Source organism: Bombyx mori, chromosome 23 (assembly GCF_030269925.1).
Source record: "Bombyx mori chromosome 23, ASM3026992v2".
Classification (NCBI taxonomy): domain Eukaryota; kingdom Metazoa; phylum Arthropoda; class Insecta; order Lepidoptera; family Bombycidae; genus Bombyx; species Bombyx mori.
This window is the reverse complement of record NC_085129.1, coordinates 1,321,601-1,333,699: the sequence shown is the minus strand read 5'-3', so window position 1 is coordinate 1,333,699 and position 12,099 is coordinate 1,321,601. Positions and strand designations below refer to the sequence as shown.

Sequence of the window (12,099 nt, the reverse complement as noted above, 5' to 3'; positions counted from 1 at the left end):
TTTCGTCGAGCTTGAAATCACGATTCTAAAGAAGTTTTACTTCAAAAATGAGAGCCTCTATATAATATACTTTTGTGCAGATGAGAATTATTTTTTATTCGCAATACCGTCAATAGTGTACACTGTGAAACTCACGTCACTATGCTCCATTTAAAGTATAGGGTTTTTCGCAAACATTGATACTGTCTCAATTTTACTACTAGTAATCTACCTGGCTATTAATTAGAAAATAGGGTTTTTGACTCTAACTCCCCGACCACTCCTAGTACAGCTTTCATATCAGCCGCCGATAGCGTCAGTAAAACCATCTCTAAATATTAGCATTAAAAAGAATATCTATAAAATTCCAATCGCAACATACGACGTTTCTATTCTGAAGTCGAGCCACTGGTTTACATGAACCGATTGGGTTAATTAGTTGTTAAAATTGCTGAATAATTTGACCGCTTAATTTAACTGGTTTGATTATAGATTCCGCAATCAATTTAACTAATGTGGTAATGGGAATTGCTCGTGTGTTCTGGTCATTGACATTCGATTTAAAATTTTCGGTGCGGTACAATATCTATATTCATAGCTTGGTATACATGGCTTCAAAAATATAATAGTATTTCTGGAGTCTTCAATTGCTTTGTCATAACGTGGATTTCAAAGGTATAAACTCTCAATAAATCTAATAAAGGAAACTTCCACTATCTGCTCAAGCTAAAGCTTTTCATAAATAATTATAGCTTTAAAACACAAGCTTTATCTACTTTTTATTGCTTAGATGGCGGTCTGACGGTCTACCTGGTGTTAAGTGGCTACCGGAGCCCGTAGACATCTATAACGTAAACGCCGCCACACACCTTGAGATATGAGTTCTAATGTCTCAGTTTTTAAAGTATACCGGCTGCCTCATCCTTCGAACCGCAACGCATTACTATTTCACGGCAGAAATAGGCAGGGTGGTGGTACCTACCCGTGCGGACTCACGAGACGTTCTACTACCTACTTACCTAGTAAATAATCTGTTCTGTTATTATGTATATTTCGTAATCAGCACGGGGACATTACGAGCTCCACACATGTAATCCTAAAGTTCACTAAAATATTTTATTCCACATTAATAAGCAAACTAGTACAATCCACAAACGTTATGTTGTTTACGTTCACGAACTGTATGAACCGTCTTAAATGAGCTCCCCTCAACGGTGTTTCCCGAGCGTTAGTACATGTCCTTCTTCAAACGAGGCTTGCGGAGAGTACTCAATGATATGCAGCGGCTTGGCTCTGCCCTTGACATTGCTGATCAAGTGGGCCGTATGCTCGTCTGCTTGCAAAGGCAATAAAAAATAAGCTAAGATAAGCTACTATAAGCAGATACTTAAAAATAACATTGCCAAATTTAATCCAGGGGTCAACATACTGCGACCTTCGACTGTCGGCTCTTCACGGAGCGCTATCCTGAATACTGCTTTGTTTACGTGTCTCAAGCTGTAACCGGTGCAGTGGCCGACGTTAGGATGGACTGCCTACCCACTTTACCACTATCAGGTATGATACTTAATTACAATACAAAACAGATTTTTTTCAAAAACCGAAATTTAAAAATTTAAATTTTAAATATCCAGTACCAAGTCTTTATCACCTGTTCGTAGTAGTGGCATTCCCATTTTAGTAACAGCTTCGACTTTTCCTACGATTCCTATTTTGGGCATTAGTGATAAGTCCGCAGAGAACTTGCACTTATCTAATATCGCCTTGATCGTTTATGTCCGAAGCAATCACGTAGTAGTTACGATTCATGAATGCGAGATAGCCATAATTCTAATGCACCTGAAATTTGGACTTAATATCTTACGGCTTATGATAGCTTTTTATGTTATAAGGCTCAAGAAACTACTGTACTTGCATCTCTTATCAATCATAAATATCAATCATAATAGTAGGTAATAATAATTTTTGGATATTGATAAATTATTTTCAACGATTCTCCATTTAAACGGCCGTCTGGTGTAGTGGTAAGTGACATCGTCACTACACAAGGGGGTCGCGGGTTCGAATCCCGCCAAGGGAAGATATTTGTATGATAAATATAAATGTCTTTCCAGGGTTATGGGTGTATATTAAATATATGTATGTGTATAATAAAAATATTATATTTATATCCGTTATCTGGTACCTGTAACACAAGTTCTTTACGAACTTAGCACGGGACCAGTTAACGCGGCGTGATTGTTAGTAAATATTTATTTATTTAAAAAAAAAAAAAAAACCCAGCTTGGGTTGGATTGAAACGGGCTTGTAGATTTAGATTATAGTCTTCTAAAAGAGCTTGCACTAGAACCCTTTTTGTTGACCGTGCGAAAAGGCGAAAATACTAGAAGAACTTCAAACTTATCAATATGTTACATGACAACTAAGGTTAATGTGTCAAGATGATGAAGACGAAGTTCTCACTCATAGTTAGGCTTCGCAAATGGACTTCTTGTAGTTAAGATGAGGTTAACGTTCATGCAAGATATAGAGGTCCCATTAAACTATATGCTTAAATGAAACAGATGGTGGTGCCGGAGGTTGGGGCGAATGGTCTCCGTGGTCAACTTGTCCAGCACCAGCGCACTGTTCGACTCGCACCCGAAGCCGCCATAGATTCTGTGATTCTCCCCCACCAGCATACGGAGCTAAGTACTGTGAGGTAATTCAAAACAACAAAAGGTAAAACTAAATTAATACCAAACTCTAAGTATCGAATTTAACTAACAGTTTCTAGTTTTAAAATTTTGTAAGCAAAAGTTTACACTCTGAATACATATTATTGTATATATAAATGCGGTAGGCCGCGGCTTGGCCCCACCCCTGGCATTGCTGAAGTTCATGGGCGACGGTAACCACTCACCACCAGGTGGGCCGTATGCTCGTCTGCCTACAAGAGCAATAAAAAATGTTATAAAAGCTACGTAAGCTAGTTTTATAATATTTTTTTAATTCAATAATAATCGTAATTCTTGTTTTTAAAAAAAATATTTACTTGAAGAAATTATGGGTATGTATAGTATATATTTATAGTACGGAATTTTTAATTTCCTGTAATTTAAAATTACTAGTCTAGACAAGAATATTATGTGTTCGAAGTTACCTCCTTGGTTGAAAGTGTAAACTGTACGTTGCTAAGTAACGAGTAACCATGGAAAAGTTTAATCAATACAAATACAACACCACAACAAAATTCCTCTCTCAGAGACTTGATTGTTTTATTGTTAGTGATATTTTCTCTTGTTTAATATACTATAATGGCTCCAAAGAAAGATAAAGCTAAAAAAGAGGAAGAACCCCAAAAAGGTGCGACATTCACGGAAGTGGAGAAAACTTTTTTGGAACTACAAGTGGCTGAATGTAATAGGAAAATTGCAAGACTTCGATCAGCTGTTGACGAATATGAAGTACGTAATGAGGAATTACAAAAAGCTTATGATAAGTTAGATGAAGATAGGGCTGACATCATCGCATATTTAAAGAAGACTCTAAATTTGAAAAATGAAGAAAATAACGAATTGAAAGACAAGGTGAAAGGCCTTGAAGAAACAAGAGAAATTGAAACAGCTCAGTTCAAAGAAACAGTGGCAGAGTTAGAAAGGAATTTCACAATTATGAAAGATCAGCTAACATCTGAAAATAAATTACTCGCTGGTAAGCTAAACACTTTGGAAGAGTTCAGAGCTATTCGAGATGTCTTGATGAGGAAATTTGAGAAACAAGAACAAGAATTTAAGGACCAGGAAATGAAATACAAAAGGATAATTTATGACGCCGAAAAGAAGTTTATTATAGGAAAAGATAAATTAAAGAAAGAAATGGAAGCAAGACTCTTACAGTTAGCTCAAGATTTCCAAGACGCTACTGAATTGCGAATTGCAGCCTCAACCCATCGCGTAATTAGAGAAAACATAGCAATCAATAATGAATTGGATAGTATTTTATCTACTCAAGCTAAATTAGCTGAACAAAATGAAAAATATAAAGAAAGTGAAAAATCTGCCCGTGTCGCTATGGAATTAGCTGAAGAAGAAAGAGATAAAGCGATCAACAAAAATGTTGTCCAATTAAAAGTAATAGATCAACTGACGACAGCTTTCCAAGAAATAAAAAAGGAAAAAGCATTATACGAAAAACGCAATTTTGATTTAGAAACATTACAAAGCAAAATTCAGATACTTACAAAAGAAAACGACGATTTGTCTTTACAAGTTAGGATATTAGAACAAAATTTGCACGCTCGAATGAGTGATCAGAACAAATCTGCTGTAGAAGCTTCAAAAACTGCAAAGGAAGGTATAAAACTGAAGAAGATATTGAAAGAAGCAGCGTCGGCCATAAACGCTGCCTTGAAATTAGATAAATGGGCATCGACAGATCCCACGCGAAATGTCATGGACCGCCAAGTTTTGCTATCCAGCTTACTAGACATCGTAACCCAGTTTCGTGAAGTTGAAAGGGCTGATTCAACGGACACTTTAGCATCAGTGACTAAGGTATATGAAGAAGGTGATCTAGGCTTTATACCGAAAGCAGCTTCAAAAAAGTCAGCAATATCTCAAGTAGCTTCATCTTTTTCAAAAGATTCTTTGAAATTAGAAAAGAAAAGTTCTTCGTTTTTGTCACTGTCGTCTTCATCTCTTGGAAGCATTAAAACTATACCAAGTATGAAATTAGTAGAACCTACGTCCGAACCACAGATTGCTGCGAAAGAGAGTGTAGCGTCTTTTGTAACGTCCACTAAGTCAACTGAAAGTATGACTTCAGTAGAAGAAGAAGAGGAAACTGAAGCTACAGATATAGAGAAAAAATTGGCTGCGAGTAAGTTAGAAATACAGAAGTCTATAATGAAAGATTTAGCATATTCACAACTGGCATTGCAATCGCAAGCTAAGTTTGCCGAAGACCGCGAGAAACGGACTTCCAAGTCTGTTGTTATTTTGGAGACTATTGAAGATGATGATACTCTTACCAGAGAGGGAGCACATTCACAGGAGGAGACACATGATACTGATGAAGAAATTATAGACATTGCAGAGACGGAGCCCAAAGCAGAGGAAGCGTCCACAGAAGTAGAGAGTGTAAATAAAGATACAGAGTGATTGTGTATATTTGATACATTCAAACTATTTATTTAGAATTAAAATGATTAAATGTGAAACTACTGTGTGTTTTAATGCTCTTCTTTATTAAAATAATTCATTAAAATTAAATGACTGATCAATTATAACCTAATAAATAATAAATTAACTTATTTAGAGTCGCATATTGGATTTGTAATGCAATGTGCTCTAATTTTAATAATGGCGATTCATTGGAAAACTCCGTGATCTAAAACATTTTTTCTTAAATCGGACTTCGGAAATCGGATTAATTAACAATCTTAATTATTTAAGTTTAATAATTACTGGTGATAGGACCTCATGTGAGTCCGCGCGGATAGGTACACCACCCTGCCTATTTCTGCCGTGAAGCAGTAATGCGTTTCGTTTTGAAGGGTGGGGCAGCCATTGTAACTATACTTAAGACCTTAGAACTTATATCTCAAGGTGGGTGGCGCATTTACGTCGTAGATGTCTATGGGCTCCAGTAACCACTTAACACCAGGTGGATCGTCCACCAATCTAGCAATAAATAAATTAATAACAATTAGAAAAACTAAAATCATGCTTACTTGCTCTTACACAGGGGCAAGCGGTGGAGCTGGCAGCGTGTGAGTGCGCAGCGAAACCATGGGCAGGAGACTCTTCTACAGTGGTAGCTGAAGTGGGACCAAAGTGTAGGTGTGGGTGCGTGCTGCATCTAGCGCCGGCCGCCAGACTGTTGGCTGGTTCCGCGAGGGCCTGCAAGACAAGGTCGTTTTGGTTACTGCAGGTTTGTACTCCTGGGTCGTTGTAAGCACAACGTAAGTAATAAGCCAATATCTAATACTTGTCAATCTACGAATCTGTAGGGGGATAGCTTTCAAAATAAAAACGGTGCGCGTGCAACTTGGTGTACGTGAACGAAGTGACACTTCTTTTTCGATGTAGTTTTCTTCATTTTTCATCCTTAAATCAGATTGCTCTTGTATCAGGGAATGCTGTGTATAAGATATGCGACATCTTCAACATTTTTATTATATACTAGCGACCCGCCCTCGCTTCGCTTCGGAAACATTAAAACACACATGAAACAAAAAAAAAAAAAAAAAAAAAAAAAAAAAAAAAAAAAAAAAAAAAAAAAAAAAAAAAAAAAAAAAAAAAAAAAAAAAAAAAAGTAGCCTATGTTCATCAGGGACAATATCGGCTTCTAATGGAAAAATAATTTTTCAAATCGGTCAATCAATATATATATCTATTTTTTTAAATACTTCATTAAAATATTGAACGCTACTCGTTGCTAAAGCTCGCGCTGGCCTTTAACAGGTATACTACGCGCATGCGTTCGAGTGCCACGCATTCACTCTCGCTCTGTCTCTTTCTAGTATAGTAGTGTTAAATGTTTAACGCAACTTTGTTGGAAGTCGCATTAGAAGTTTCACTTCAAAAGTTTTAATGCTTCATCTGATATATCGACAGTTTATAGTTTAAACGGAAGTAGGAGCAACAAGCAATAGTGATTGACGAAATGATGGTGACATATTGAAATACAGTACGTTTACAATTGACAAGAGATATTGCATATATTCTATCAGTCTCAAGGGTTTTGAAAGCCATAACATGCCATCACTGATATTAATTTCTCACTAGGTACAATCAGTATATACAATGTGTGTACAGTCTGTGTACAATAAACATTTAACATTCAGCGGCTGCTAGTTTGGATTTCATTTATTATGGATGTCAGGAATACAAAAGAGTCGACACAATTAAACCTAGATCTCAAATACCAAACATCGCTAACGGAGACTAGTCTCCAATCCGAAATCGAACTCGGAAGATGTGATAAAATAGTCAGAACAATTAACCACTACTCCCTAGTAATCATTTAATAAAAATGGTCATGCTTAGCTCTGACTATCATGAGAAATTTCCAAAAGTTCATTGACAAAATGAAACAACTCTAGAGCCCCTATTGTATTCTAAAGAAATGCACAAATCTCAATGAATTTTCAACATCTGCTGTTTAAAATTTCATCTACATCTATGAAAAGTAGTGGAAATTTTTACATCACGAATAAACGCGAAGCCACAGAAATTGTTCTAAATATTAAAAATAATAATAATGCTGAAATATATTATTATCTATCTTAGCCAATAACCCTTCCCTATCCCTATTCTATCCCTAAATTGGATGTCCTTTTGGCGCTTGGGGCGATATTGCAAGAACCAAATAGTTGTGCTACTCTCCGTACTTCAAATCTATTCGATGAGAACCATCACATTTTGAGTGGGCATGTTTACATGTCCTAATCGACTCGCGCGAGTAACTTACCTAAATCAAGATTCAATTTTCAAATCTTATATAAATACATTTCGTTACTGTTCTTGCAAATGTTAAGATATCCTCTGAGGCCGTATATATGAATACTGCATACTTCAGCTGCAGTAGAAACTTGAGTAATCATCTATACCAATATAACAAAGAGGAAAGATTTGTTTGTTTGTATTGAGTAGGCTCCGAAACTACTGAACGGATTTGAAAAATTCTTTCACTGTTTGGAAGCTACACTATTCCCGAGTGATATAGGCTATAATTTTTTTTTTAAAAAAATTAGGGATCCTAACTAAAACTCCAATAATGTAACTCAAGGTGCAAAAAAATTGCCTAAAATATTCTTTACATTGCGTGCCCTGCGAAAAATATTGACGATAGAATAAAATAATGTACCACGACTTTGTAGAAAACATTATCATTTACAAAAAGTGTCGCGACAGCATATGTCTAACTATTATAGTTATGCTGCAATAAGTGTTCTTTTATTTTAAAAAAGAATATAACGTCAAATATCGTTGAAATTTTTGTTAAAGACCCGAGCGGAGCCGGAGCGGGCCGCTAGTTATAGAATAATAATAAACAATCTACTTAAAACCATCTATTAATAAAATCACAATACTTCTACTATATGTCTTACTTTGAATCTTATTTGGACTGTGTGTCACTTTAGAAGGTGAATTTCAAAGCTCCGTGATGGACTCGTAATTTTTCAATCTCGTGATCTCTAGCAGATGAACAAAATAATTACCGAAGTTAACGAGTTTGGTACCGTGTTTTTGTTATTATGCCGTTTTTTCTTGAGGCATACATTGTTTCACTTAGGGCGTGAACAAATGGCGTTTGAGAATTAAGGCAGTAGTAAGGAAAACGAAGTCCCAACATTATTCATTCAATTGAAACGCAAATGAACAAAACCGGCAGTAAGGTGCCTTGGATTAAAACGATCACAGCACCAAATTTGGTTTGATTGCTGGCGAAAATGAACGAAAATACATTAGAAATAAGTCAAATACATAGATTTACAGTTTTAGGAACCAATATAATGCCTTTTAAATGTGCGAAGATGCTTTGAAATAATTTCTCCAAATTTCTTAAGCTATTCAGTGCCTGGAATTGTATGGTCATATATTATTTATTTGTCTTAAAAAGTTTGGGTGGAAGAAACTATCGTCTTTCCTTATCAATGTGTCAGGTGTAATATGGCACTGGTGAATTATACAGGTGATTTCCAATACACTTCCTAATATTTTGATGACAGATACTTGCCAATTTTAGTTAAGGTTCTTAATTTCATCAAACCTGGTACCCATCGAAGAAGGTTTTTGATATCTTTAAATAGAAAAGTTAAATTTTCAAATCTGTTGATCAATATTCAAAAGATTGCTTGAACAACTATTGATCGTGTTATCTCTTTTTCATTCTATTTACGACACAGAAGCCTTAGCCTAGCTTCGGTTTCATAACAGGTTCTTCAGTAGCAGTCAAGGAAAATAACGTTTTTTTTATTGCTTAGGTGGGTGAACGAGCTCACGGCCCACCTGGTGTTAAGTGATTATTAGAGCCCATAGATATCTACAACATAAATGCTACCACCTACCTTGAGATATGAGTTCTAAGGTCACAGTATAGTTACAACGACTGCCCCACCCTTCACGGTAGAAATAGGCGGGGTGGTGGTACCTACCTGTGCGGATTCACAAGAGATCCTACCACCAGTAATTACGTAAATTATAATTTTGCATGTTTGATTTTTATTACACGATGTTATTCCTTCACTGTGGAAGTCAATCGTGAACATTTGATAAGTACGTACTTCATTAGAAATATTTGTACTTAACAGCGGGATTCGAACGTTGCATCGCTAAATACGAATTCACCGGACGTATTATCCTTTAGGCCACGACGACTTCAAACTCCAGGTACTCTGCTTAGTGACTGTATTTGCCACTAGACTAGCCAGTTCGACTAGTGTAAACACTCCATAATTGGATTTGTTGTTCCGAATGTGTCATGAAAACTTATTCATGTCCGTGGTTTTCGGTATTTACAGATATTTAACTACAAGAACAAATTTCGTTCAGATTTGTGTCTGGATTCGAGTTAATATTTTGATTTTGCATTATTTATAATAATTTTCGATACTTCTAAATATTACGTTTTAGAAGTTTTGGTTTTAGCTTAACCTTGAGAAGTGGTTAGTTGGTTTAGCAGTGTTAATGTTTTTATTTTATTTTTATTGCTTAAACGTGTGCACGAGCTCACCGGCCTCCTGGTCTTAAATGGTTACCGGAGCCCATATTCTCGTCTACAATATAAATGCTGTTACACTGCTGAGATAAGAGTTCTAAGGTCTCAGTTTTTACAGTACAACGGCTGCTCCACGTTTCAAACCTAAATGCATTACTGCTTCACGGCAGAAATAGGTAAGGTGATGATACCTACGTAACAAGACGTCCTTCTCACCACGAGCACTCACAAAATGTTTCGGAAGTGCACGAAAAAAAACGTATTTAATAAAAACGCCATTACAGTAAAACATCAGTTTAAAATTGTATACTAACAAAATTTCAGTGGGAAAATAAAATGCAAACTTTTGACTATTCATGGTTCGGGAGCTCAGTCCATTAACAACTTTGTTTCAAATTGTCTGAGTGCCCACAGTGCTTGCTGTAAACGCTGCTCTTTCCTCGTTCAAGTTATTACGCTCCGTACTATTTGAGTGAAAGGAAAATTTGAAAATATTTCGAGTCGAAAAAAAAAAAGATATATATATATATATATTTATTGCTTAGATGGATGGACGAGCTCACAGGCCACCTGGTGTTAAGTGGTTACCGGAGCCCATAGACATCTATAACGTAAATGCCACTCACCTTGAGATATAAGTTCTAAGGTCTCAAGTATAGTTGTTACAACGGCTGCCCCACCCTTCAAACCGAAACGCAGTACTGCTTCACGGCGGAAATAGGTACGGCGGTGGTACCTACCCATGCGGACTCACAAGACGTTCTACTACCAGTAAATAATCGGTTCTGTTTTTATGTATATTTCGTATTCAGCACGGGGACATTAAGAGCTTGACACATGCAATCATTGTCATATTTTAAACAGTTAATGTCGTACTAATAATCAGTGGGCACAAGAGTATTGAAGTGGAGACCTCGTACTGGACGTCGTAACGTGGGCAGACAGCCAACGAGGTGGATCGATGACCTGGTCAAAGTGGCTGGTAGGGACTGGATGCGAAAGGCAAGAAGAGGCCGTAACGAGTGAAGTACATGTGACCTACACTCAGCATTAGGAGGACAGGGGTCGAAGAAGTTTATCTTCTTCACACTTCACACACCGCCTTCATGTCCAAACATGACCTTCTTCAAACGGAACTTGTGGTACGATAGGCAGCGGCTTGGCTCTGTCCCTGGCATTGCTGAAGTCCATTTGCGATCACTCACCATCGAGTGGCCCATATGCTCGTCTGCCTACAAGGGCAATAAAAAAAACAAACAAACAGTAAATAAACAGAACAGTGCCGTTATATTAAATCGTAAAAGCGCTTTGTTTAAAAGAATAATGAGATCCATCGATCGCGGCCTGCAACAAAAGGAAATGTATCTAGGTGCTGCACTTCACAATGGATGAACCATGAAACGAGGAAGCTTCCGTTGGAGCGAAACGAATGCACTTCAATAAATAACATTCAACTACGATTGTTATTACAGAAGTAAATATGCGTACATTTAAAATTTTATTAGACATCTTAAAGAGTTTTATTGTTTTCGTGTGAGTTCTCTTGCAAACAAGCAATAAATAAATAAAAATATTTTTAATTATATTTAATAATATAAAACTGGGAAGTCATCAAGTAACTATAGATAATTAATAATGTATTGTTTTCCATTTTCACGACTTTCTACATAGACGCTCTTTATTCGTTTACTCTACTCATGATAAGAACCCCTGTAATATCGGGAATTCGCTAGAAGTAAAAATCGTGGTACGGGATGTCTGATAGTGTTTATATATATAAACATTACATTATTTGTAATAACGCACAATTATCCGGCCCTAAATTGGTATTCCGTGTGTTACGAGTATCAGAAACTGACATACAAACTTATATACGTTTAAAAATACCTATGTATATAGTTAATAAACATCCAGACAAAGAGAAAGCAAATCTGTTCATCACACAAATCTTTGCACGATGTGAGAATCGAAACCACGACACTCGGTGCAACAGTCAGGGGTGCTAACTATTGCATCACCGAGTTAGTCAAAATGTATCTATATAATAAATTAATTTCAGTATAAGCACAGTGATGAATATATTTTTTTATTTTTTTTATTTTTTTTTTATTGCTTAGATGTGTGGACGAGCTCACAGCCCACCTGGTGTTAAGTGGTTACTGGAGCCCATAGACACCTACAACGTAAATGCGCCACACACCTTGAGATATAGTTCTAAGGTCTCAGTATAGTCACAACGGCTGCCCCACCCTTCAAACCGAAACGCATTACTGCTTCACGGCAGAAATAGGCGGGCCGGTGGTACCTACCCGTGCGGACTCACAAGAGGTCCTACCACCAGTAATTACGCAAATTATAATTTTGCGGGTTTGATTTTTATTGCACGATGTTATTCCTTCACCGTGGAAGTCAATC

At 36.6% G+C, this 12,099-nt stretch overlaps 2 protein-coding genes across 2 annotated transcripts in view; both read left to right on the top strand.

The window, feature by feature from the left end:
* Nucleotides 1–12,099, top strand: part of LOC101743882 (uncharacterized) — a 253,724-nt gene that overhangs the window by 227,565 nt on the left and 14,060 nt on the right. Inside the window, exons 9-11 of the mRNA XM_012689799.4 lie at nt 1,397–1,536; nt 2,544–2,680; nt 5,707–5,892. Of these exons, the coding sequence (XP_012545253.2) occupies nt 1,397–1,536; nt 2,544–2,680; nt 5,707–5,892 (463 nt within the window). The remainder of the gene's footprint in view (nt 1–1,396; nt 1,537–2,543; nt 2,681–5,706; nt 5,893–12,099) is intronic.
* Nucleotides 3,169–5,179, top strand: LOC119630368 (cilia- and flagella-associated protein 157). Its single transcript, XM_038019583.2, has one exon. It carries the CDS (start codon nt 3,276–3,278, stop codon nt 5,118–5,120), a length of 1,845 nt encoding a protein of 614 aa, XP_037875511.1. The 5' UTR covers nt 3,169–3,275; the 3' UTR covers nt 5,121–5,179.